The following is a 26,489-nucleotide window of genomic DNA, read 5'->3' on the forward strand; positions in this document are numbered from 1 at the left end:
GAGCATGGGTTTGATGGGAGATTTGAAAATCGAAGAACACAAGTTTGGTGATTATGAGTGCCCATAAATCATCTTGTCGGAAGAAGAAAAAGAAAGAAGAATTTCGGTACCATAGAAAAAAGGAGTGATTGTCAAAATGTTGGGGAGGCGGATCGGCTACAAAGCACTTGAAAACAGGGTGAATCAAATGTAGGCTAGGAATGGATGTCTGAGCATCATGGATTTAGGACAAGAGTACTATCTTGTTACCTTTACTATCGAAGAAGATCAATACTTTGTTTTGATGGATGGACCATGGCTTATCTACGACCATTACCTATTGGTGAGGGAATGGAAGCCAAATTTTTGTCCGTCAAGTGATGCCATCGAACAAGTTGCAGTGTGGGTGCGCGTCTCAGGGCTGCCGATTGAATATTATGACGCGAGAGTACACATTTTCATTGGTAATTGCATTAGGGTTACATTCAAAGTGGATAGAAACACTATGAGCAAAGAGAGAGGCAAATATGCTCGTCTATGTGTCCAAGTTAACTTATCAAAATCGCTTCTGGCCATGTTTGCAATCAAAGGCAGACACTATAAGATTGAGTATGAAGGTCTACACTTACTCTGTTTAAGATACGGATTTGGGCATTTCAAAGAAGGATGCGAAGACCAAACCAAGTTAAATGGAAAGGGCCTAGTCACTGAAGTAAGGAATTTTCTGGAGAAAGGAAATATACCAAATCAAATTCAAGAAGGAGAACAAAACGAGGATGGACCTTGGAAGGTGACGCAAAAAACACGGAGGACAAGGAAAGGCAAGGAAATTGAGAAGAATGGGTGGCAGCCAGGTCCGATGAGTCTCTGAGTGAAAGCTTCGGCAGCATTGAATAACATTAAAGCCAACATTAATGCAAAGGGATCCAGATTTTATTTCACTTAATGAAGAGAATATGGATTTGGAAGTTCCAAATTCGAAAGAACAAAATAGCAAGAGGAATAATGAAGAGAATTTAATGTGGGAGACTGGAAAATGAAGGCAAATCTCAACGATCAACTTGCAGTGAAAATCTAGAAAAGGGATAACAAAATCAGAACAAGCCTATAAAAAGAAGGTAAAAAGCTTTCAAAATGTTATTGAAAAAGAACCACGTGGAATAGAGAAGGATAAGCGACCGGTGGGACCTTTTGGCAAGAAAAAAGATTTATATGAAAAAATGTTGAAAAAATAGATTCTTAGTGAAATTATTAAAGACTTAAATCTGAATGAGAAGCCCAATACGAGGGCCCCCCTTCAATCCAAAATACCAATGGTCCTGACACAGGATCTATTCATCTGCTAAACCAGTTAAGTCCAAAGGAGCTAAGAGCAAATGGAGAAAAGGATAATACAATGGAGACAGACATTTCTGAAGATGAACTTCTAACAATAACTACAAGTACAGAAGAAAGTGGAACACGCAAGGAGGATTATGATGCAAGTTCTCAAGTGGTGCAAGAAACGATTGGAGATAAAGAGGCTGAGATGGAGATGATGGAAGAAACACCAGGCCGAGAACATGTGCCTACAATATCTCAATAAGTTGTTTTTACGGTGGTACAAAATCATAAAATAATGTTGTGGAACTGTAGAGGAGCGGCAAGCAAAGCCTTTGTCAAAGTGTGCAAACAATATCTCACTATGACTCGTCCTGATATGCTTGTTATCGTGGAAACGAGGGTTGATTTAGGTAAAAATTTAAATTCCTTCAAGAAATTGGGGTGTGATAGTTTAGTTGTATCAGAAGCAAATGATTTTTCTGGGGGGATTTCTCTAGCTTGGAATTCATATAAAGTAGATGTAGGAGTTCTTGAAAAGCATTTCCAATATCTACCCGTTCAGCTTAAATTCAAAACGGGAGAGTTTCTTGACTGCGGTTTATGCCAGCCCTAGAGAGGAAGGGAGAAAGGAACTTTGTAATGAGCTTAAGAGGATTGCTAATAACATGAATGAAGGGTGGTTGTTGGGAGGAGACTTTAATGATATCTTGAGTAGTGTTGAGAAAAGAGGAGGAGCTAGAGTATCGATGAAGAAGTGTGATTTGTTTCGTGAGCGTATGGATGTTTGTAATCTAATGGACCTTGATTCCATTGGGCATAAACTCACTTGGAGGGGGCCTGTGTATCAACAAGGAGCCAGAATTTATGAAAAATTGGATAGGGCTATGTGTAATGATAACTGGATACGTATCAAAGCGGGAAGGAAAGGGCCAATCACCTCTCATCTCATGTTTGCTGATGATCTTCTCCTTTTTGGCAAGGTTAATATTAATCAAATGAATTGTGTGGAAGATGTGCTGAGTAACTTTTGCTAACAGTCTAGTAAAAAATTCAGCATTGAAAAAACCCGTGTTCTATTCTCCAAGAACACCCCCGCTATGTTTTGTTCTCCAAGAACACCCCTGCTATGCTTCAGATACCTAGGTGTCCCGTTAATTGGACAAACACCTAGACACAAGGATTTTAACTATATTCTAGAGAAGGTCAAGGCTAAACTGAACAATTGGAAAGCCAAGAATTTGTCTTTTGCAGGAAGAGTAACGCTAGCAAAATATGTGTTAGAAGATATGCCCACCTACACCATGATGTCAACCGTGATGCCCAGAGAGACTTTAAAAGAGATTCAAACTACTCAAAGGAATTTCATCTGGGGAGATACAAAATCGGATAAGCATATCCATGTAGTAAATTGAAGCACTATCACCAAGCCAAAAAATGATGGAGGTTTAGGCTTACGAAATCTAGTTGTGGCCAACAAATCCTGCATTATGAAACTTGGTTGGAAGCTCTGCAGTGGTGATAACAGTCTTTAGAGTCAAGTATTTAAGGGCAAGTACGGCAGATGGATTGATAGTTTCTCTACAGTTGAAGTCAAGGCTAATGATTATAGCTTATGGAAACAAATTGGGAAAGATTGGACTCGGTTGAAAAATCAAATCAGATGGGATATTGGAAATGGGGAGACAACAAATGCTTGGTCTGACAGATGGCGTTCATCAGGTATTGTTATGGAGGATGACAGAATATTATATCTAAATATGGATCTTAGAACCAACATTGGTTAGTTAGTGAATGAAGAATGGGAGTGGAATCGTGACTGGCTAATGACCTTTCTCCCTCTGGATATTGTTGAGGAAATCCTTGTTATTCATCCTCCCAGCATCAATAATGGGTCAGATATTTTCCTGTGGAAGGAAGCGATTGATGGTGAATTCTCTGTCATAAAGGCTTACAAAAATTTGAGCTGTTTAAGTGGTATTTTTGGTAATAGCGCAGACTGGAAAAACATATGGCCTTTGCAGACCCCTGAATGAATTAAGGATTTCATGTGGCAAGTTAAACATAACAGCCTTCTTATAAAGTTGCGGCTCGGCAACATGAATTTGAGAGACTCGTACTGTTGTGACTGTAACAATACCCCCGAAGCAGTGCTTCATGTTTTGAGGGATTGCTATCAAGCAAATTCTGTTTGGTTCATGCTTTTGCGAGAGAATTCATATACTAACTTTTTCCTTGCAGGTTTGGAGGGCTGGATGCACAGTAACCTAAACAACAACATTTACAACAATTTAGCAGAGGACTGGAGTGCGCTTTTGCCTACGACTTGTCATGCCCTTTGGTTTTGACAAAACAAAAGGATTAATGATGCTAACTTCATCATGCCAACCAATTTGGTGGAAGACATACTGAGACGGGTTTAGGAATACAAAATGAGCAATAGTTTACAAAGAGTAAATGATATAAAGACGAGGAACTTGATTCATGTTAGATGGACACCGGCACAGGAAGGTTATGTTACTCTTAATGTAGATGGTGTATCAAAATCAAATGGTAAAGCAGGGTGCAGGGGATTAATCAGAGACTGTCACAACATGTGGTTTGGAGGTTTCTAAAAAAACATTGGAGTTTGTAGTGCGTTTATTGCAGAATTGTGGGGAATCCATGAGGGTATCAAGTTTGCTTGTATGAAGGGCTACACAAAAATAGGAATCATGACAGACAATATGTGCATTTCTAATGCCATAGAGAAGAAGTATGTTAAGGTTCGTGAAGGGAATGGCGTCTACAATCGAATTCGGCATTGCTTATCTGAGATGAGGGATATCACCATTTTGCATGTGTTCCATGAAGCCAATCAGAGCGTTGATGCTATGGCTAACAAAAGTTTGTCTCATGATATAGGACTCCATGTTTATATGGTTTGTCTAGATGAGTTGCTAGATGTGATCGCGATAGATCTTGTCGGGGTTTCCAATCCCCGAGTTGTAATAACTTAGTTCTTTTTCTTTTAGGCTTTTGGCCCTCCTTTTACCCAAAAAAAAGGGACAATATATTTACTATTTTTTATACTACTAAATTTTAGTAATATTTAATGTTTTATTTTTTCTCAATTTTTTATTTATGTTAAAAATATACATTGCTATTTTTTATATGATGCAAACTATTAAATTATTGCTATTTGTTATATAATAACACACCAAATATTAAAAATATTTATAAAATTTAAATATATTTTAAATTACTTATCTAAACTATAATATTTATAATACTAATAATTCAATAAAACTTATTCGTGTATTGCATGGATGACTTATCTAAATTATAATACTTATAAATGTTAATAATATAATAAAATTTATTCGTGTATTGCACATATAGACGTTTAGTTATGAGAGAATGATTTAAACTTTTCATTATTTAAAACTATTTAATTAAGGAGATATCTCAATCCATCCCTTAATACTTTTAGGTATCTAACAAAATTTCAATTATGTCCTATGATTCCGTAGATACACATCTGGAAGCACTTTTTAAAAAAAAATAGTTTTTTCAGAGGTACATCTACGGAAGTGTTTTTAACATAGTGAACATTGGGAAAATTCAAATTAAATCACTTCAGGAAATCTTCCGTAGATATATCTACGGAACATGTTAAAAACAGAGTGTTTTGTAGATGTACCTCCGAAACATTCTGCTGTATTTTAAATCACTTGCATTTCACTTAAAAACTCAATTTTTATAGCAAAATGGAACATCAAATTATAGTACATCAAAGTAGTGCAATTTAAAGACAATGGGGTATAGTACACCAAAAGAATACATCGTATAAATCATCGAAATAATGTTATATACATCATCAAAATAAAGTACACAATGTAATCAAAATACATACATCAATAAAATCATAGGCATAACTACGGTGTGTGCCAGACAACATCCTCCTCCTCTCCTCTGCCTCTGGCCCGGCCTTTACGTTCACCACGTCATCTGTTGGTTATTCTGCCTCTACCGTCAAGAGCCCCACCTGTCTTGGCACGATATTGACGGTACAAAAATGCCACATCTACCACCTTAATGATATCATCCCGTATACGCCTGTGATCAGACCCCTCAAGGAAGAAAACATCGACAATGCCTGCCCACACAATGTCAGTTATCTTACGACAACGATGAAGAACATCGTCAGTATGGTCCAACTTAGACTGATGAGTTTGCAATATATCCTCACGGGTTGGTTTGGGTGGTGATCCCTCTGCAGTGGGGATCATGTATGGATGTGACACCGTGAAGTAACAAGTGATGTACTTGTCGACACAACTCTAGTCTCTCTAATCTGGTCACCCGAGCCTCGTCAAGAACCATGTGATGCTCAAAGTCTGCGAAGACCTCATCTATCTACCAACGGTTAATCACGATAGGTGCGGAGACAGAAGTGTGGCGAGGTATCGTCTAACGGTACCCGAACTGCCGTATGACGCGCTTTGGAAGATAATGAACAATGATGATCGAACTGGAAGCCAACCATCCATAATATAGGGCAATGTCATCCCACGCAACCATCTCACAGTGGGAAGCACAACAGTCGTATTAGATGTCCTCTACATCCATGAGGTCAAGATAGCGCTTGTAAGGATCCGACACCTGGTTCCCTCTGAGGGGGGTGAATGCACTAGCACCCGACATAGCCTCGGTGTAGCCAGACACCTCTCCCCAGCCAATGATTATAGGGAAGTGCTATAATATCTAACCTTGAATGAAAATAAAAAACACGGGGATCAAACATTATCACAAATATATAATGGCCAACTTTGAGATAAAGTAGAAGGATATAAGATTGTTACCATTAAGTGTGAACAAATGCCAGCCACAGTCATTGCATTCCACAAGCATCCCTCTCCGAGTCTATAGTAGTTGTACGCCATGTAGCCGATCCCTAGTTGTACTCATAGATTCGTGCGGTATCCGATAAGTACCTCGGGTAAACGACATCTGTGTACAAGGAGTTCGTGTCCACAAACAGCCGAGTGCCTAATAAAAATAAGAAGTAACATCTCAGCACATGTTGTCTGTGTATCTCCTCCTCTACCGGGTCACCAGCAGCCTGATGTGTCGCAAGGAGCTCAACATCATATCTCTGGGTCAAGAAGTGAAACCTGACGTGCGTGCCTCGGGTCCTCTCCACCTCCTCAAACGCGTCCTCTAGATCATCCCTAAGCTCCTCATATTTCCTGTTAATAATTAGCAAAGTTAGAAAATAATAAATTTTCACTATGGACAAAAAAGTAATAAGTAATAAGTCTAAGAAATTTTATCTCTCCGTCAGCATACCCTGTCAACAGGGATAAATCTGAAGGATCCCGTGTATAGACGACATGCGCCTTAGGAGCATTAGCCTCCTCGTGCAATGAGTCAATACCATCAGGAGGTGGCACGGGAGATTCATCATCGCTCTCCGAAAGTGGTATAGAAGTAGAAGAAGTATCTCGGCGACGTCTGCAGGCGGAGGGCGTCTGTGAGGAACCCTCTCCATCATCCTGACGCCTCCAGAATGAAGAAGTAGATGTGGAAGGCTCCTCTGTTGGAATGGATGTACTAGGTACCTCTGCTGGAACAGATGTATCAGGTACATCTGTTGAAATGACGGATCCATCTGTCACCTCTGACAGTACTTGTATCCTTGCATGTCGCACAGAGGCATGTTGTGTAGTCCTCCCAGATATAATGCGGTCTGGATGGTCGACCATAATGTTTGCATTATATTACAAATAAAGTCAGATTAGATACAATACAAATATAAAAAGAAAAGAAAAAAAAATCAAATTTCACTCCGTAGGTGCAATTATGGACGACTTCCATAGATACATCTACAAAACTACCTAACATTTCAAAAAAAATGGGGTTGTTCCGTAGGTGCACCTACAGAACTAACTAACGTTTTATTTGTTCCGTAGATGCACCTACAGAACATTCTAAAACTTCAAGAACGCGACAATGGCGTCTGTCACTGTTCCAGCCACTATAAAACCTCATTTTGGTGGCTTGATAGTCCGTTTTACACATCAAAAAATATGTACATTGTCTCTAAACTATGTTTCTAAAACTAACTAATGATTTCTACACCTAAAAGTGTATCCAAACTCTATTATAGGAAATACTCTAAAATAACTTGAAAACTTATTGATTAAATTGAGTTTTGAGGTTGTTGGAATATGTTGAACATTGATGCACACGTTTAGCGCTGAATTCGAGAGAAAAAACAACTTTGGCGGATTTTGATTTTTGAGGTTGAGAGAGTTCCAGAGTGTGAAGAATAAGAAAACTGAAGAACGAGGGAGGAGAAGAGTCTGCCGCGAATATAAGATCAAATGCTTCCGTAGATGCATCGCGGGAAGTCTTCCATGGATGCACCTACGTAACAAATGAACTTTGAAATAAAAAGTGCTTCCGGAGATACATCTATGAAAGCGGGGGGTATTTTTGGCAACGCGCATGGTGCATAAGAGGCCGAAGGGTGGATTAAGAGTTTCTCTTTAATTAATTGAGCCAATTGTTTGATATAAAAATATTAAAAATTAATCATTTAAAAAATTACTCAATAGTTGCAAAATATCGAACAGTGGTCGTCTCTATCAAGTCCAACGTCAATCACCACTCAGCCAACTAACAATTGATGTATCTTTATCATAGATTTTATTATATAAATTTAACATAACTGAATATTTATAAATACATGACAACTGTTACTTTTTTTTTTTTAAATATGTATTGTTGTGAATCAAATTTTTATAAATCAAAATTTTTATAAAATAAAATAAAATAAAAAATAAATACACTTTAAACCTATTTTATTAGCAATTTTTCCGATACCAACAAAAAAATATGATTAAAATATCTCTTATGTTTCTTTATATTTTATTAGTTTGATAGTTGAATACACGTATTTTTTTTTGTAAGGTTTGGTAAATGGCTCCCAACGAACTCAATGTTATAGAAGAAATTATTTTAAAAAAAAATCACGAGTCACTTATTTGGAAACACGCTTATCTCTTAGTATAGCAAGAAAAAAATAAGTATCATGTTATCCACAATTGAAGTAGAATACATTGTCGCAGGTAGTTGTTGTGTACAAATTATATGGATGAAACAATAGTCCGGTAATTATGATTTTAATCTTAGAATTGTCTCGATAAGATGTGACAACACTAGCACCGTAAATCTCACTAAAAATTCGACACTTCACTCTTGAGCTAAACACATCGAGGTTAGACACCACTTTATTAGGGATCGTGTTGAAAAAAAGGAATGCGCACTTGAGTTTGTGACCACATCTAATCATCTCACGAACATTTTTACTAAACTGTTTCCTAAGGAATTTTTTTCATAAGAACTAAACTAGAAATCCTAAATCAATCATGTTTGGATTAATATGCTAAATTTTTTTTTCTCCTTCTTCTTCCTCCCTTTCTTTAAATGATTATATGTTTGTTTATTTTTCGCCTTTTTATCATGCCAAAGAAGGATAAGTATACTCTCAGGAGGGTAAAGATGCTCTCTACTCATGCGAGGGGGAGTTTAACCACTCCAAAATTTATCTGTCTATTTTCTCTTTTATGGCCTCCTTGAGAGATGCATTGTCATCATAAAAAATTGAGAGAATAAGGATCTATGTGCTTGTAGATATAGATCTAATGATCATGATATTGTTAACTATCCTAATATTTTTATAAAGACAATTCTAATGCTTATTAAAGTCGGTGGGGATATCTTTTCAACTCCTTGGTGATGGTGATTAACTTGAAGATATCTCAAGTTCCATTGAGTATAAGATTCAAGGTTCCACTGAAGTAATTATATGATCGGTGTATCTGGCAAAGAAACTTAAAAGCTTCTGAGTTGTGAAAGGAAGGAAGAGGGAAAACTTGTTTGGTCATGTCTATCTGAGTGACCAGAGTCTCGTGAAAGGAGGGAGTGACTCCTAAGATAATATTGCAAAAGACACACGCCTAAAATGTTTTCAAGCCCCTCTTCTTTTGGTAAAATCACCTAAATATTTTTAGGGCATATCTAAGCGATTATGGGAGTGTCTGATTGATTGAAAAGTTTTTCCAACTAAATAATTGATTAAATCTAAGAGATGCCTTTGTAGAAGATAGTGAAGCCTAGATGGAAGCCAAAGTGTTGTCTTTCTTCACCATTTCTCACATTAGTAGATTTACCTTATCAGTTAAGGATCCAAAGATTTTGAAAGCACTTAAAGTGACATGTAATTCAGCAAGATCAGTTGAGGCCCCTTTACTTCCTTCAAGTACATACCGCATTGACGCTTCAAATCATGGACACTAACTTTCAAAAATGGCATTTCCTAACAGAATTGACCATCCAAAAGAATATCCCCACGCCTGGCTTCGCTAATGGCCAAAATGGCACATGCTCGTTGGGTGTAGTACGCTAAAGTCAACAATTCTTCCTTAAGAGCCTTGTGAGTTAGGTTCATGAGATAAGATCAATCTTCCTCTGAAGTAGACGTTTGGTGCTCCCTTGGGGTATGAGGTCTTGAACAAGACAAGAAGACATGAGCTGGAATTCCCGAAGCCAAAGGTAAAACACCCTAGAGTAAAATACACCCTTCAGGTGTCCCTAAGGACTTGAACATCAGGGATGGACACTGGTGTAGCTCCTCCTTTGGGGTGAAATAACTCTTGCGAAGCAAGACGAATTATCTGCATTGTTGTTCCACCCAGAATAGGGACATGGTGGGTCTTGGAGCATTCGAAGGATCATCCATTGTCGGGATAATTTAAGCTTCCATCTTCATTTGTCGAATTACTCCTTCACACTTCATCAAGTATACACATAGAAATTAACAAATCATTAGTGGATATAGTAGATAAAGATGGTTACCAAAAGAAGATAAAAATGATGGTATACTTACAAAAATGAACCTACTCTCCTCATCGGAATTAGCATCCACCAACAAGCGAGTTTTGATGAATCGCTATAAATGTTTTCTAAAGGCCTCATCATGAGGAACAACGCCTCCAACATAACCTAATTCTTTAAAGAAAGCGATTAATCGTTTCTTCTGATAGAGTTCCTCATTGGAAAGATCATCCTTCTTATAAACGTGTAACTCATTCCCGGTTAAAAAGTGACATTTTCTCTAGAACTTATGAAATAAACCCATACATTGATATTCCAATTCAGCCTCTAGGGCACATATCTTCGCATGAGCCTCTTTGTTGAGAGCAGTGATTAAAAAGAACCAATTTTTGAAATGTTTCACGCCATCAGAATACACTTCAAAATAACGAGTAACTTATGCCAATGTAATCAAACTCTGGCCTTGCGCATGATTTGTAGTTCTATGCTGCACCTTGAAAAGATCAAAAAAGAGTGATAAAGATTATATTCCACCCCGGTAGTCACACCAATACTAGAAGACTTTGATGAAAGCTGGACTTATAGGATTCAATTGCAAATAAGTGATCATCAAATGATTCAAAACTTCAACTTTGAAATCATTGAAAGACAATCAGAGAGCTAAAATAAAAAAGGGGCACTCATAAAATGGGATGACACATCCACTATATTCATTATAAGTTGTTTTTTCTTTTTCAGGGATCAGTACGCATCAGTCAGAAGAAGGGCCCACTTCAAGAAAAGCTCTTTCGAGACTACCTTCACGAGCAAAAATATTAATATTCACCGAAATTTCAGGGTTGACCTAAGCATCAAAAGTATCTTCCTTCACTTTTGATGCAAGGTGGGAACCGCCTCCATTAGATAATAGGATAATTTGTTGCAAGGAATACTGATGACAAAATAGAAAGAGTTATGATAAAAAAACCGTTAAACTATTTTGAAAAATCGTGCGATGGCTTACTAAAAAAAGGGAATAGGCAATATCAACGGTCCAGATTTCCTCCAAAGGACACTTAAGTACTCTAATTCTCAAAGGTCATCGTGATAAAACAGGTCAAAATACATCGACTATGTGGCACATTTAAGGTGTGAGTTCCCCATGACAATGACGTCTCATCATGACTTTTCACTAAAGCAGAGCAACGATCAACAGAAGAGGACAAAAGCAAGCAAAGCCCTTTCCCTATAGAGTGGAGGCAAGGGCTTGGGAGGCAATTATTCTGGTCCGGTCAAAAAGAGTCCAGTAATCACGACCTAGAGAGCAGAATTATTCACCGTGTCACATGGGAGCAGGTGAGCTATCCTAGTTAAGAATGCAGGTGATCTCGATCAAAGATCAATCAAATGGATTTCCTTATTCCACGACAATAGATGAGCAGGAAGTTATAACCGCCCTACTTTTGAATTTAAATTTTATTCACACATCTTACTCTCATACTGACTTGAGTGTTGGAGTGATAATCTTGCAGGTCAACCTTTCTTTCAAAGCGCCATAAATTCAAGTCCCTCGTCGCGATTCACATTCATCGATTATCGATCAATTCTAAATTCATTGCGAAATAAATAATATAAAATTTAATTATTATTTTATTTTTATTTTATAAAATTAGAGTTACACGTTTAGTTACAGAAATGATCAAGACACAAATAATATATAATTAAGTTTAAATAAAAATAAAATAAAAATTTAAATATTAAATAAATTATTTGCAATTTATTTTCTTAACTATCATGCATTTAATATGAATCTGAGTCATATATATATATATATATATATATATATATATATATATATATATATATATATATATATATATATATATATATATATATATATATATATATATATATATATATATATATATATATATATATATATATATATATATATATATATATATATATTAAAGCATAAAAACAACAACTAACGAAATAGATAATGCCATACCTGTTTGACACCACAAATATATTTTTTACCAATTCATCCACATTTTTTTCACTCTCATGTATTTAATATGACTATTTGAGTCATGCACGTTAATCACATAGACAACCATAGATATATTTATTTAAGAATGTATTCTCTTCAGTCATGGGTGTGTTTGTTTCATATTTAAAATTATATTCTTTTAATGATATTTTTAAAATTATCATTTTTGAGAATATTATTCCAATTTATTTGTTTGGTAAAAATTTAAATTCTCATGAATAATTTTAAAAAAATGTTAATCTATAAATTATTAAAGAAATAATAAATGTCAGTGGTAATAAAAAATTATAGTTAGTTAGTTAAATTTATTTCCTTGAAAATGTTATATTCAAACTCTTTTTTCTTTAAATAAAAAATATTTTTTAAAAATTAAATCAAACATAAAAATATTATATTTCCTTTATAATATTTCTGAAAATATTTTTTATAGCTTGAAACAAATACAAACTACACCTATTAAATACAAATAATAGAGTCTTGTACCTCAATTAAAAATATATATTATATATTAAAAATAGAAAATAATTATAAAGTGTAACTCCTATAAAGTTTATATATTATACTCTATTATTTATCAAATAATAGTTTTTTAAGTCAATTTTATTACCGTTGTATAATTATGCTTTTAATTTATTCTTTTGTGCTTATTCTTTTTTATTTTGTTATATATTTTTAAATTAAATGGTACTGTAATATTTTATCAATGTTTTCAATCAAATTTCAATAAATCAAAAACGCACATCAACATATATTTTTCAATATTCATTAAATTTATTTTTTACTTAAATCATTATAATAATTCTACATAAACCATAGAATACTATTATAAAATTCTAATATTAAAGTTCTCAAACTTATTTTTATAGATGGCAAAAAATAACAATCAACATGAAACATATCCTACTAACATGAGAGAGATAGGCTGAGAGGATTCAAATCTTAAATCAGCGGTGGTTGATATTAAAGTAAACATACTATAATATCTGTGGAGCCATACATGGTACAACATCTATACATGGTACAACATCTATTGGATGTTATGAATGCTCTTGTGGAAGAATTAAAGTTGAAAGGAAAGAGCATAAACAGCACGGGAGTTGTAAGAAAAGGAAAAAAATGAAGTTATGGATTTTTTATGAGATAGGTGTCAATAGATATATGATATGTAATAAATGTGAATTTTTAGTGAGATGGGTGTAATTAGATACTTGATATTTAATAAATGTGAGTACTGTTCATTTTGTTAGATTATGTACAATAGTTCTTGAATTCAATCCTTCTATTTTTCATTTTTACAATCCACGTCATCTTCCATTTAATAATTTAACACTCATTCAACCTTTACTCACTATAATAATTTTGTTTAATAAAATTCAACACCTTAACCCACCATTTTTATTTCATATTCTTATTTTCTTTTATGTTTTTGTGATCTTATATTAATAACCATTATCGATTAAAATTAAATTAAAATAATTAAGAATTAAATAAACTTTTTTATTTTTTTTCTAATTTAATAACTTATTTGAATTTTATTTTTCTAATTTTTCATTTTATTAAATTTTGAGTGTTAAAAGGGTTATTGTTGGAATCTATTTTAGTAAAAAGATGTTTAGAGCTACAAACAAGAGTTTATTTTCTATGCCCAAACATAATGAACCAAGTTTTTATTTATAGAGAAAAAATATGAATTTTAGTGAAAATAAAAATAAATAAAAAATTGATTTATTATCAAATAATTAATGCCAAATAATTAAGCTGAGATAAAATCTAATCAATCATAGCAGCCAATTAGATTCTGTAAAGTAATAACTAATTAGTGTGAGGAGACATAAAATCTAAACAATTATAATAACCAATTAGATTTTTGTAAAGTAATAACTAATTGGCTTCAGTGACTGTAGCAGTGACTTTGTGACTTTAGTTAATAAAATGAAAGAATAAATTATTAATGTTTATTATATTGATGTGAGAGAAAAATATATTGACTAAAGTTACCAAAGTTACCATATACCAAAGTTACTGAAACCTTACCCGGAGACATTTGTACCATACTTTTCTCTTTCCTTTCCTTGTTCTTTAGAGGTTAAGCTGAATGTAAACGGATGGATCAAATCAAGTACATGGTAGAGATGGCAATTTGGCCCATCCCCAGTGGGTACCCACAAAAATATCCACAATGGTAGGGTAAAAACCCGCATAAATGGGTACGGGCACGGGCTCGGGTAATTACCCACTTAAATGAGTGGGTATGGATGCGGGTATGGGCAACTTAGTACCCAGCCCGCCTTATACGCATAACATATATATTTATAAATTTTGATTTATATTATTGTATTAAAATAAATGTCTATCAATTTTCAAAAATACATCGATGTTAAACCATTACATATGTAACATAAATGTTTATTTATTTCATAATTTAACAATAAGTTTTTCGAAAATATTTAAATGATACTAAAAACTTAAAATGATATGATATTTTATAGTTGATATACTTATTTTTTATTAGAAATGCGGGTAACGGATACGGGTATGGGTACATACATACCCAGAGGGCACGGGTACGGGTGTTAAAGTTGTTATCCAAACGGGTATGGGCTCGGGTACGGAGATTTTTTCTAACCGTGAGTATGGGGATGGGTACTATAGTACCCTATCCATACTCTGCCCATTGCCATCCCTAGTACACGGGTTTATGGGTGAACAAAATAGGTACATGTGAGTTAAGATGGGCGGGTGCAAATTAAAATTTCAATCCAGTGAAATCCACGTCAATCTGGAATTGCATATAATAATAATACTAAGATAATTTCTTTATAAACTCTATGGGGTGAAAATTTCTGTTGGAAATCCCAAAATACTCTTCAGAGACACATCTTTAAAAAAAATTGAAATTTTGGTTAATTTGGAGATGCATCTCCGAAAAAGCCCCAAAAAAACAATTTCTTTGTAGACCCGGAGAACCCCTGCTAAAAACCTCAAAATACCTCTGCTTCAGAGATGTATTTCAGAAGTAATTTTTAGGTTTTTCCAGAATTCGGAGATGAATCTCCGAAAACACCAATTTTGTGGTGTTTTCGGAGATGCATCTCCGAAAGCACTTAAATTTCAAATTAAACGTTGGATTTTAACTGTCAGGTGTTTTTTCGGAGATGCATTTCGGAAAAAAAACTGTTCTTAAACATTGTTCCTCCTTCACTATTTCATCATTTTTCATCCAAACCAAAACATAAACCCTCTCCAAAATCTCCATCATTCTCAATCAATTTTTCGTCTCCAAATCAAGTTTCAAGCAGTTAATCATACTAAAGGGAGCATAGAAAGCTACAATTTGAGGTAAACATCATTCATTTAATCTCTTATTCCAGTACATTATTGCTGATTTAACAATATGTAACTTTAATTTCATGTCCTGTGATGTTTGTAATTTTGATGCTTTATAATAAATCGAAGCGTTGTTCGTTTGATTTATGATTTCTGTATCAGACAAGATTTCGAAAGTGCATCTCCGAAATATTCTAAGAGGGTGAATTCGGAAGTGCATCTTCGAAGTCACCTTTTTTCTGGAAAAAATTATATTTCGAAAATACATCTCCGAAATCACATTTTTTTTTTCAAAAAAAGAAGGTGTTTTCGGAAGTGCATATCCGAAACCACCTTTTTTTTATAAAAAGGTGACTTCGGAGATGCATTTCGAAAATATAGGGACATATTGAGAATTTCGCCACGGGTGTCTAAGAATGTTGGGGGTCTATAAACAAATTCTCCCAAAAAATGGTGAGAGATTTTTTCGGGAAGGCATATCCGAATAAATCTTAAAAAATTAAAAATTTTGGAATATTCATTAATTCAAATATCATAAAATTGATATAATTTATAAGTTATGAATAATAATAATGATAATTATACGGTTGATATTTCTATTATAATTTCAATTATAAATTAAAAAATAAAACTATAAAAAATTTAATTATTTTTGATAAATTTCATATTAATAATTACTAAAATTATAACTAATACACAACAATTATGATTATATAATTATTCAATAAAAATATTTACTACTTTATTCATATTTTAATATAAATTTAAAATTACATAGTTCTTCAAAATAGTAAATAAAAATTACAAATATAAAATTTATTTTAGTAATTAATTATGATAAAAAAAATCACATGAAGATTTTGTCTTAATTTTATTTAGTGAATAAATTATATATTTAATTTTATATAATTCAAAATTTACTTATGAAATATAATAAAAATATTTTTCATTTATATAAGTTAAAAAAATAATTTTTAACTCTAACATTGTTTTGAAATTTTTGTTTATAAAATGAATTTTTTAACCATAAATTGTTTTTGAAAATTAGTTTATGAAATAAGGTGTTGATTTAAATATTTATTAGGCTGATATTATTATTATATTTTGATTATAATGATATATATTTAATAATATATTTTAATGAATACAATTAATTATACTATTAATTGTATTGATTCACTTTAATTTTAATTTTTTTATAATTATTGAGTTTTTTCGGATATACATATCCAAAAGTTTCAAAATTCTAAGACAAAAAATTGGAATATATTTCAGATATGCATTTCGGAAGACACCTCTTTCCTAAAAAAAGTGTTTTCGGAAGTGCATCTCTGAAATCAATTTTTTTAAAAAAAAAATAAGGTGTTTTCGGAAGTGCATCTCCAAAACCAATTTTTTTTCATAAAAAGGTGACTTCGGAGATGCACTTCCAAAATGTATAATCATTTTTAAAATTTCGCGCAGATTTTCAAAAAGGTGAAATTGTATAATAGTAATACTTGTTAGCCCGCTATCTTTCAAAAATTATACCGTTGCTTTGAGTGAGAAGTCATACCACTATGTTGCTATTTTTAGAAGGGTCATGCTAACATGTGCCCTAAGGGCACATGTTAAAGATACTATAATTAGAAAAAGTTAAATGTAATTAAATGCAATAAAGTCAAATTTAAAGTTTCGATACATTGAATGCACGCGTTTCAAGAAAAAAATTCTATAAATATCTCATTAACTTGTGCCCTTAGGGCACATGTTAGTTTTTCCCTTTTTAGAAATCCTGATTACATATCTAAAGCTACTCTGTAGACAATTAATTCTCTCAAATTCATACGATAAAAAATGTTTTCACATATTCATCCATGAGCATTACTAGTGTGGAATATTTACTCACTCATCTATTCCACCCTTCCTTAATTTTTTTTCTTACTGTTAAACATCTTTGAAGCCTCGTAAAATTAAAGAAAGCTAAAATTAGTCATCATTCACATCATCAAAGATAAAGGACAAAGTTACTTTTGTGTGTTGATAAATAAAAGAAAAATATAAAATTTAGAGAAGGAGCTGAAGGTTGTGGAATCATCTCGGTATTATGGAATGGCTTCAAGGATGAGTTGTTAAATAAGAAATCTCATATAATCCCTATTAAGAGAAAACAAGCACATGCAGTTTCACGGTAGATCTTATTACATGCTAACTAATGCATTGTGCTTTTTTTACTGGAACATCGCTTCTATAAGTTTCTAGAAAATATTTATTCTGAGAGTACCCACCACCCGAATGATGTGTAACCCAAACTATCACGGTTGGACATTTTTAAACCAAACCCCATACAAACATTGTCCAACCATAATCAAATTCACGGTTGGACATTTTTAAACCAAACCCGATACAAACATTGTCCAACCATAATCAAATTCACATAAACATACCAAAATGATTACATACCAAAATGATTACATAGTGGAAATGAAGTTCAATTTTTTTTTTAAGTTCAGGAAAAGTAAGTTTTTGTTTGACTAACTACGTAGTGCTAAATTGTTAGTTAATACCATTCAAATATTATTCAATAGACAACTCTTACGTTATTGATATAAGAATAGTTCAAATATAAAAATACTAACACATATAATCAATATACAAATAAATTAAAATTTACTGTTGTAATATTCTTGGTTAGTTTTTAACATTTTCATTAACATTTTTTTTCTTTTACGTTCAATAAAAATAAAAAGCAAATAAACATAAAATACCTTCGCAATTAAAAAAAAAATTTACATATCATTCTTTTATTTTTATTTCTTCAATTTCAACTTTAGCAAAAACAATAACTTGTATATGAAATAAATAAATAAAATTCTGTGAGATATTGGATTGAACTCTAGTATGGTCGAAGGGTGGCTTCTTGGTGTGAGCGAACTAAGCACAGCCTATCATGAGCGAACTAAGCACATTGATATGAGGCTGCATTTCGTCAGAGAAGTAATCGAGTGTGGAGAAGTCCAAGTGCTGAAGGTTTCGACTGAGGACAATGCTGCTGATATGATCACCAAGTCATTGCCGAGTTGCAAGTTTTTCCACTGCATGCAGTTGATAAAGCTGAATGAAGAAAGCTAGTTTGTTCCCTTGATGTCGTAGAGTTAGGTCCAAGGTGGAGATTTGTGAGATATTGGATTGAAATCTAGTATGGTCGAAGGGTAGCTTCTTGGTTCGACAGAATTAAGCATGAAGTCGAAGATTGTTCACATACTTGTGTCGAAGATGTTAGGGTTGTTAGCATGTTAAATTAGGTTTAATGTTTAAACCCTAATTTGTTAAGTTAGCTTGTTTATTAAGTTGGCTTGTGTAATGGGTCTTGTGGAAAAAGTCTATTAGTTAGTATGTTAGGTTTTATTATAAATAGCATACTAGTCTCTCATCATTGTACACAACAAATCCTAATTTAGGGTGAGAGAGGTTATTTGTTATTCTTGTAAACTTGTAATCTTGTTTTCTAAAAGAAAGTAAAAGAATAACAGTTATAACCAATTCTCGTGTTCTTCTTCTTCCTTGTCCTTTATCCCTCTCTTGTATTATACTTTGTTCTTGGCATTGAATTCACAACAAATTGGTGCGGTGAGCGTAGAGAAGATGTCTTCAACAAAGTATGAGATTGAAAATTTCACCGGAGTGAATGATTTCGGTCTGTGGCACTTGAAGATGAAAGCCCTACTGGTTCAGCAGGGTTGTTTAGAAGCGTTGAAAGGAGAGACAACCATGAATGCTGTATTAACGACAGCGGAGAAGACGACTATGATCGAGAAAGCACACAATGCAATTTTATTGAGCCTTGGTAATAAGGTTCTCTGTCAGGTATCAAAGGAGACGACGACATCAGGGTTATGGGTGAAACTTGAAAGTTTGTACATAACCAAATCGCTGGTAAATCGACTCCACCTGAAGCAAGCTTTGTATTCATTCAAGATGATTGAAGACAAAGTGTTGGCTGAGCAGTTGGATATGTTCAACAAGCTAATTCTTGATCTTGAAAATATTGATGTGAAGATCGATGATGAAGATCAAGCGCTGTTACTATTGTGCGCTTTGCCTCGATCACATGCTCACTTCAAAGAAACTATCATGTATGGAAGGGAGTCCCCGACCTTTGAAGAAGTTCAATCAGCCTTGTATTCTAAGGACTTGAACGAACGAAAGGAGCATAAACCTTCGACTGTTGGTGAAGGTTTGGCCGTTAAAGGAAAGTTCTTGCGAAAGGATGGTAAGTTCGACAAGAAGAAGGGAAAAGGCCAGTCGAAGTCTTATAGTGGCAAAGCATCCGACATTCGATGCTATCATTTAAGAAGGAGGGTCGTACAAGAAAGGTGTGCCCTGAACGCCTGAAAGATCATGGAGGTAAGGATAATGGCAATGCAGCCATTGTTCAGATGATTTTGAATCATCTGATGTTCTGGTGGTTTCAAGCAGTGACTCGAGAAGAGAGTGGATTATGGATTCAAGTTGCACTTGGAACATGACTCCAAACAAAGACTTGTTCGAGGAATCATGTGATCAAGATGGTGGATCAGTATTGCTGGGAAACAACAAAGCTTGCAAGATTACAGGTGTTGGATCTGTGAGATTCAAGCTCCATGATGAGTCAATAAGGTTGTTGACTGAAGTCAGGTATGTTCCTGATTTGAATAGAAATCTGCTTTCTCTTGGTGAATTCGACAAGAAAGGATATGTTTTCCAAGGAGAGAAAAGTATCTTAAGAGTCATGAAGGGGTCGAAGGAAGTCTTGAGAGGCGTGAAGAAACAAGGCTTGTATACCCTTGAGGCTGAAGTTGTAAGTGGTTCGACAAATGTTGCATCCACGAAACCTTTGTCGAGGACAGAAATTCGGCACATGAGATTGGGCCATGTCAGTGAAAGGGGTCTGGTCGAATTAGGGAAATAAAATCTGCTTGGTGGAGACAAAGTTGAAAAGCTGAAGTTTTGTGAACCCTGTGTACTTGGAAAATGTTGCAGAGTGAAGTTCAACAAAGGCAAACAAAGAACACATGGATCCCTTGATTACATCCATGCTGATCTTTGGGGGCCTGCAAGGTGTCCATCACATTCAGGAGCAAGGTATTTTCTATCCATAGTTGATGATTATTCTAGAAAATTATGGGTATTCATCCAGAAGACTAAGGATGAAACTTTTGAGAATTTCAAAAGTTGGAAGACTGTAGTTGAAAATGAGACTGGCAGGAAGGTCAAGAGGTTGAGAACCGATAATGGTCTTGAATTTTGCAATGAGGCGTTCGATAGTTTTTGTGCTGTCTCTAGTATTGCAAGGCACAGAACTACTGCAGGTACTCCACAGAAAAATAGTTTGGCTTAAAGGTTTAATCGAACTATTTTGGAGAGAGTCAGATGCATGTTGACTAGTGCTGAGTTAAAGAAGGTGTTCTGGGCTGAGGCTGTTTCGACAGCAACATATCTGATAAACAGATATCCTTCGACAACGTTAGATATGAAGACACCTGAAGAAGTTTGGTCGGGACATCCACCAGATCTCGACAAACTGAGAGTATTTGGCTGCGTAGCCTATGCTCACATTAGGCAAGACAAAGTCGAATCTAGAGCTCTGAAATTGCATAAGCAAATAAAATTCACATAAACATACCAAAATGATTACATAGTGGAAATGAAGTTCAATCTTTATTAATTTTTTTTAAGTTCAAGAAAACTAAGGTTTTTGTATGCGCAACTACGTAGTGCTAAATTGTTAATACCATTCAAATATTATTCAATAGACAACTCTTACATTATTGATATAAGAATAGTTTAAGTATAAAAATACTAATACATATAAACAATATACAAACAAATAAACATTTATTATTATAATATTCTTGGTTAGTTTTTAACATTTTCATTAACAATATCTTTTTTTTTCTTTTACGTTCAATAAAAATAAAAAGCAAATAAACATAAAATACCTTCGCAATTAAAAAAAATTACATATTGTCATACCCTAATTTTGACCCCCCCTGAGATGTCATACCTCTAAGTACCTCATCAAACTCAGAACAGGTACTCAGGGCAATCCCTAGGTTATCTGATACCCAGTCGAGGGTGCTCAAGGACAAAAAGTTCAAGCAAAGGATCAATCAATATGAGAATAACCTCTAATGCAATCATAGGATTCAGATGATTCATTTATTCACTTATGTTGATTAGGCAACAGTTGTCAGAACTCAGGTTTGCTCAGCTAAGGTTTTAACTCATCGAGGACTGAAATCAGGGACCACATTTGGGAAACCCTAAAAAATCTCCAGGACACCTGTCAATTGGTTCAATCATCTTCAAATAACCCATATGATAATATCCATAAGGCATTACACTTCAATTCAAGATCTACAGTCATCAATTTCATATGGTCGACAATTAGGGTTTTTGACCTAATTCACCAAGATAGTTGATTTTCAATCAGGGCATGGATCCAAAACTCAAAGCATGGCTCAATATCCTCCAATAACTCAATGTGATCCATTCACATCATTCATTTTATGAGGATAGCTTGATTCACTTGAGATCACCAGAAGCGCGATTCACCTGAAAAAGTCAACTGTACAAGATCACCATTGACTTTTTGGAAATTTTGGTCAACTATGAATTTTGAAGTTTTAAATCATCAATATATGATATTTGAAGTCATTTGATCAAGGGAAATCAAGAAAATCAATCAAGAATCAAAAAGTCAAAATTTGACTTTTCATACTTAGAAAATTTTCTAAGTGTTTTCAAGTGGTTTTTACCAAACTTTGGAAGGGAATATCTCAAAATTTCACCTACAAACTGAAAAAAACTTCTAAAATCAAAGTTGTAGATTTTGATCCAATGAACAACTTTGTCACATATGAGTTTTTGGCTAGAAATCAACCATTGAAGAGATATGAAGCTTCAAAGTGGCTGCCTTCACAAAACTAGCAAGAAAACCCTAGTTTTCTTCAAACTTTATGGGACTTTTTCATTAATTTCCCTAAAGATTTTGGACAAGCACCAAACTAATGAATTGAAGTATATGTCAAGGGCTTTCTAAATTGTGTTCAACCTTCCCCTAATTCATTTTGAGCTAGGAGTTATGTTTGTTCAAAGATAGGCTCATGGAGTGAAGTTTTAAGGCATAACCAATTTTGGTTTTGGTCATTTTCGTGCAAGGACCTATACTAAATGGTGCATACACACTTCAAATATATCACAAGATATTGGAGAGAATCATTTGAATCATTTGCATCAAGATTCCAAAACATCCAAAAATCAAAGCCATGTGATTAAGTAATCATTACATTTTTGAATTTATGGCAAATGGTGAATCATCAAGGAATCTTCTTCTAAGCCAATTAGAACTCTCCTCTGCATCAGAATTGTCCCCTAGGATCATACAAGATCAATGTTTGGGGGAGCTAGCTCGAAAATGCATCATTGCATATGAGATATTTTCAAACTTTCTTCATGACTAAGAAACTAAGTTAACCTCATTAAGCAAGCTTACTATCACCAATTGCTCTGAGCCTTTTGCCTATAAATAAGAGAGCATACCTCAGTAATTAGACACCAAAGCAACAAAATTCTTACTTTCTCTCTTCTTTCTCCATACTTAGGTTTTTCAAAGGTCTTTTGGCAAGAAGACTCGGATTCTTCAAACCAAAGCTCTTCCTTTGGAAGTAAGTATTCAAACACATTGAGGGAGGTATTTAGAGGTGATCCAAACCTCTGGAACACTTCTATGCATGGAGAATCATCATCTTCACCTCTCACTTGGAGCTGTTGCAGTTGGGGTCGAGCAAGGAGTTCTGAGCAGTTTCAATCCAAGCCAAGCATCTCAACACCTTCCAAAGGGGTCATTGAAGCTATCTGGATCGTTACAACAGCTCTGTAACACACTTTGATCGGAGCCAAATCTCCATTTTTAAGGTAAGTTTCAAGAACTTCAAACTCTATAATTCGCGTATGATAAATTAGAAATGAAGTTACCAGTTGGTTTCTGCACCTTTAAGGATCATTAACCCTCAATCAATTGCATCATATCATGCATATAGAGTATTTCATGTTAAATTTCAGTTTTAGGGTTCTTAATGTTCATGCTTGCGAATTTTAAGTTACACTTAGAATAAATAAAATTAAAGAATACCATCATGATCCTGGTTCAAAAATAAGCAACATCCATCTTTACATCTTTGGATTTGGTTGAGAATTGAGGGAGATAGGATTTCCAGAAATTGAAATCGTGAGGTTGAAGATGAAGATGCTTTGCGCGTGTTTTTTTTTAATTTCAGAGGCAAGTTTAAAATATAATCACATGGAAGCGTGTTTTGAACGACTAAATCGTTCAGCTCACTTGGTTACATGCGCCTCTCACTCTCTCTTGCCTAAGGTCTGGGGTTCGAACCCCCCCTCAGACCTTTTGTTTTGCTTGTTTTATTTTTAGTTCATTTATGCACTTGTTTTCAAATAAAGTAAACTGAAGGTGTTTGTCTAACAAGCTACGCGCGTAGCCCAGATGGTGGGAGTTTTGGTTAGTGACTTGGAGGGCGTGAGTTCAAGCCCTCTAGGTGACAAAACCTTAATTTTTTTTACCACTTTTCCACTTCAATTTCTTTACAACTTTAACTCATTATTTCACCTATTAAACTAAAACATTTTTGATTTATTTTTTTACACACTTCTCATTTATTATATCTATTTTGAGAATATACCAAAAAATCATAAAAATATATTATTTTAGTATATTTTAATTAGGTTAAAAATTACATATTCTAAGTATGTTTTAATACCTTAAAAATATATAATTTTCACTTGATTTTCAAAACCAAATCTCTTGTAAATATTTTTGTGATAAAACCCTAATCATTTAGGTCTTAATCAAGATTAGACTTTGTCATTATCTTAATTAAGTTGACTGTTGTCAAGAATTTAAACTGTTTTCAAATCTCCGATTAGTCGGACGATCAAAGTTTTCGGACAACGAAACAGTAATCATTTCAATTACCAATCATTTTTCAACTGTTTTTTCATAACCAGTACTATAAAGTACTGGGCCTCTAATAGAGTGTAAGTCCCAGCACCTTTTTTTTCTTTTCATAGTTTGTTTTCAAAACTGTATTTACAAAATCTTCTTTCTGTTTTCAAAACATTCTTCTGGTATTTGAAGGACATTATTCCCGGTGAAACTCTTCAGATACCTATGTGACCTATGTCCATCTTCACTTCTTCTGTTTTTTTTCAAAACCCTTTAACTGTTTATAATATATATTCAACTGTTATCAAATCAATTACTGGTGAGGCTTTGTACATACATCTTCAAAGGCCTCCATTCCATCCAGGTTAGGCTTTACAAGCTTTCAATTTACAGTCTTTATTTAAATTACTGTCAAATATAAACTGTTTATATACTGTTTAGAACTACGTCTGAGTGTAAACCTTAGGACAGTTAAACTATATATATATATATATATATATATATATATATATATATATATATATATATATATATATATATATATATATATATATATATATATATATATATATATATATATTATAGGACTATGGCCTAGGATTGAGAATGTCTTCCCGGTGAAGGCTCTTTCCTAATTAGAGATCTGTAGTTCAAACCCTCAAGATGAATTATTCCCGGTGAAACATCTTGAAAAAGCCTTAGAACAAAAAATAGGATACATCCACCCAAGAGGAATTATTCCCGGTGAAACCTCTTACCCATTTGCTTAGAGCCAAAATAAGTTCAAAACCACATAGCTTTCTCTTGTGCTATAACAAGGACCCTCTATGACCCTCGATTAGCCTCCTCTTGGGCTTTGTACAAGGACCCACAGGCTTCTTAAAAGCATTTCCAGCTTCCTCTTGAGCTTGTATACAAGGACCCATCAGATTTCTTATAAACATAGGAACAGGTCTTTAGTTACCTTTTAGCCTATCCTAGTGAGTTTCTTCCACTTTTAACCAGACCATAAACAAGCTAAGATTGTCTCAATCTCATATTGAGTACACCTTTTGGAATGAGAGACATGGACAGTCTCTGTCACCCTTATCTTCATTAATCTTCCTTAGCAGAGTCAAGGATCCATATTTGCTTATCCTCAGCAAGAGTCAGCCTTAATCTTGGGCTTTAAACAAGAAGTCTCCATTAGATAATATTTCTGCTACCCCTGGAAAGGGTCAGCCTCCAAAAATTCATTCTTTAAAAAAGATAATTTCACCAGTTGAGTCAAAATCCCTGGAAAGGGTTAGCTTCCAAAAATCAATCTTTTAATAAATAAATCCTCTAGTAGAGTAAAATTCCCCAAAAGAGTCAGCCTCAACCTTGGGCTTTGTACAAGGCAGATAATAAAACTTCCCCAATAAGTCCTTCATCATCAAGTAGCCACAACCTTGGGCTTTGTACAAGGCAGATAAACCACATTTCCTGTGTCAAAGATTCCTAATCTCTAGGATCTTTTCCCCATAGAGTCATCCATACTCAGTTTCCTCAACAGTCAGCCACAACCTTGGGCTTTGTACAAGGCAGAAAACAATGTTTTTCCCTAGCTAGAGTAGCCACAACCTTGGGCTTCATACAAGGCACCAAAAAGAGTCTCCCTAATTAGAGTCAGCCACAATTCCGGGCTTTGTACAGAACACCAAATAAAATCCATCAAATAAACACTCTCCAATTAGAGTCAGCCTCAATTCTGGGCTTTGTACAGAACACAAAAATTCCCTGTGATTAATCCCCAGTGGAGTCATCTCCCAGAGTCAATAAAATCAATCAATCAAAAGCCTCAAGCTTGGGCCTCATACAAGCCAACTAAAGTCAAATCTTTTATACAGTAGATAGATATAGCTTATCTCTATAGAGAGATCTTTCTTCTATCTCACCACATTCAAACAAACAAACATTACATTTCATTTTAATTTTAATTAAGTC

The 26,489-nt window shown here is 34.1% G+C and overlaps 1 protein-coding gene across 1 annotated transcript; it reads left to right on the forward strand.

Annotated features, from left to right (window-relative positions):
• Positions 1-217: 217 nt before the first annotated feature.
• Positions 218-1,564, forward strand: LOC131627080 (uncharacterized). The gene is made up of 2 exons (XM_058897907.1): positions 218-833; positions 1,257-1,564. Exons 1-2 carry the CDS (start codon positions 218-220, stop codon positions 1,562-1,564), a joined length of 924 nt encoding a protein of 307 aa, XP_058753890.1.
• The last annotated feature ends 24,925 nt before the right edge of the window (positions 1,565-26,489 follow it).

The sequence above is a fragment of the Vicia villosa genome, unplaced genomic scaffold, assembly GCF_029867415.1.
Source record: "Vicia villosa cultivar HV-30 ecotype Madison, WI unplaced genomic scaffold, Vvil1.0 ctg.000349F_1_1, whole genome shotgun sequence".
Classification (NCBI taxonomy): Eukaryota; Viridiplantae; Streptophyta; class Magnoliopsida; order Fabales; family Fabaceae; genus Vicia; species Vicia villosa.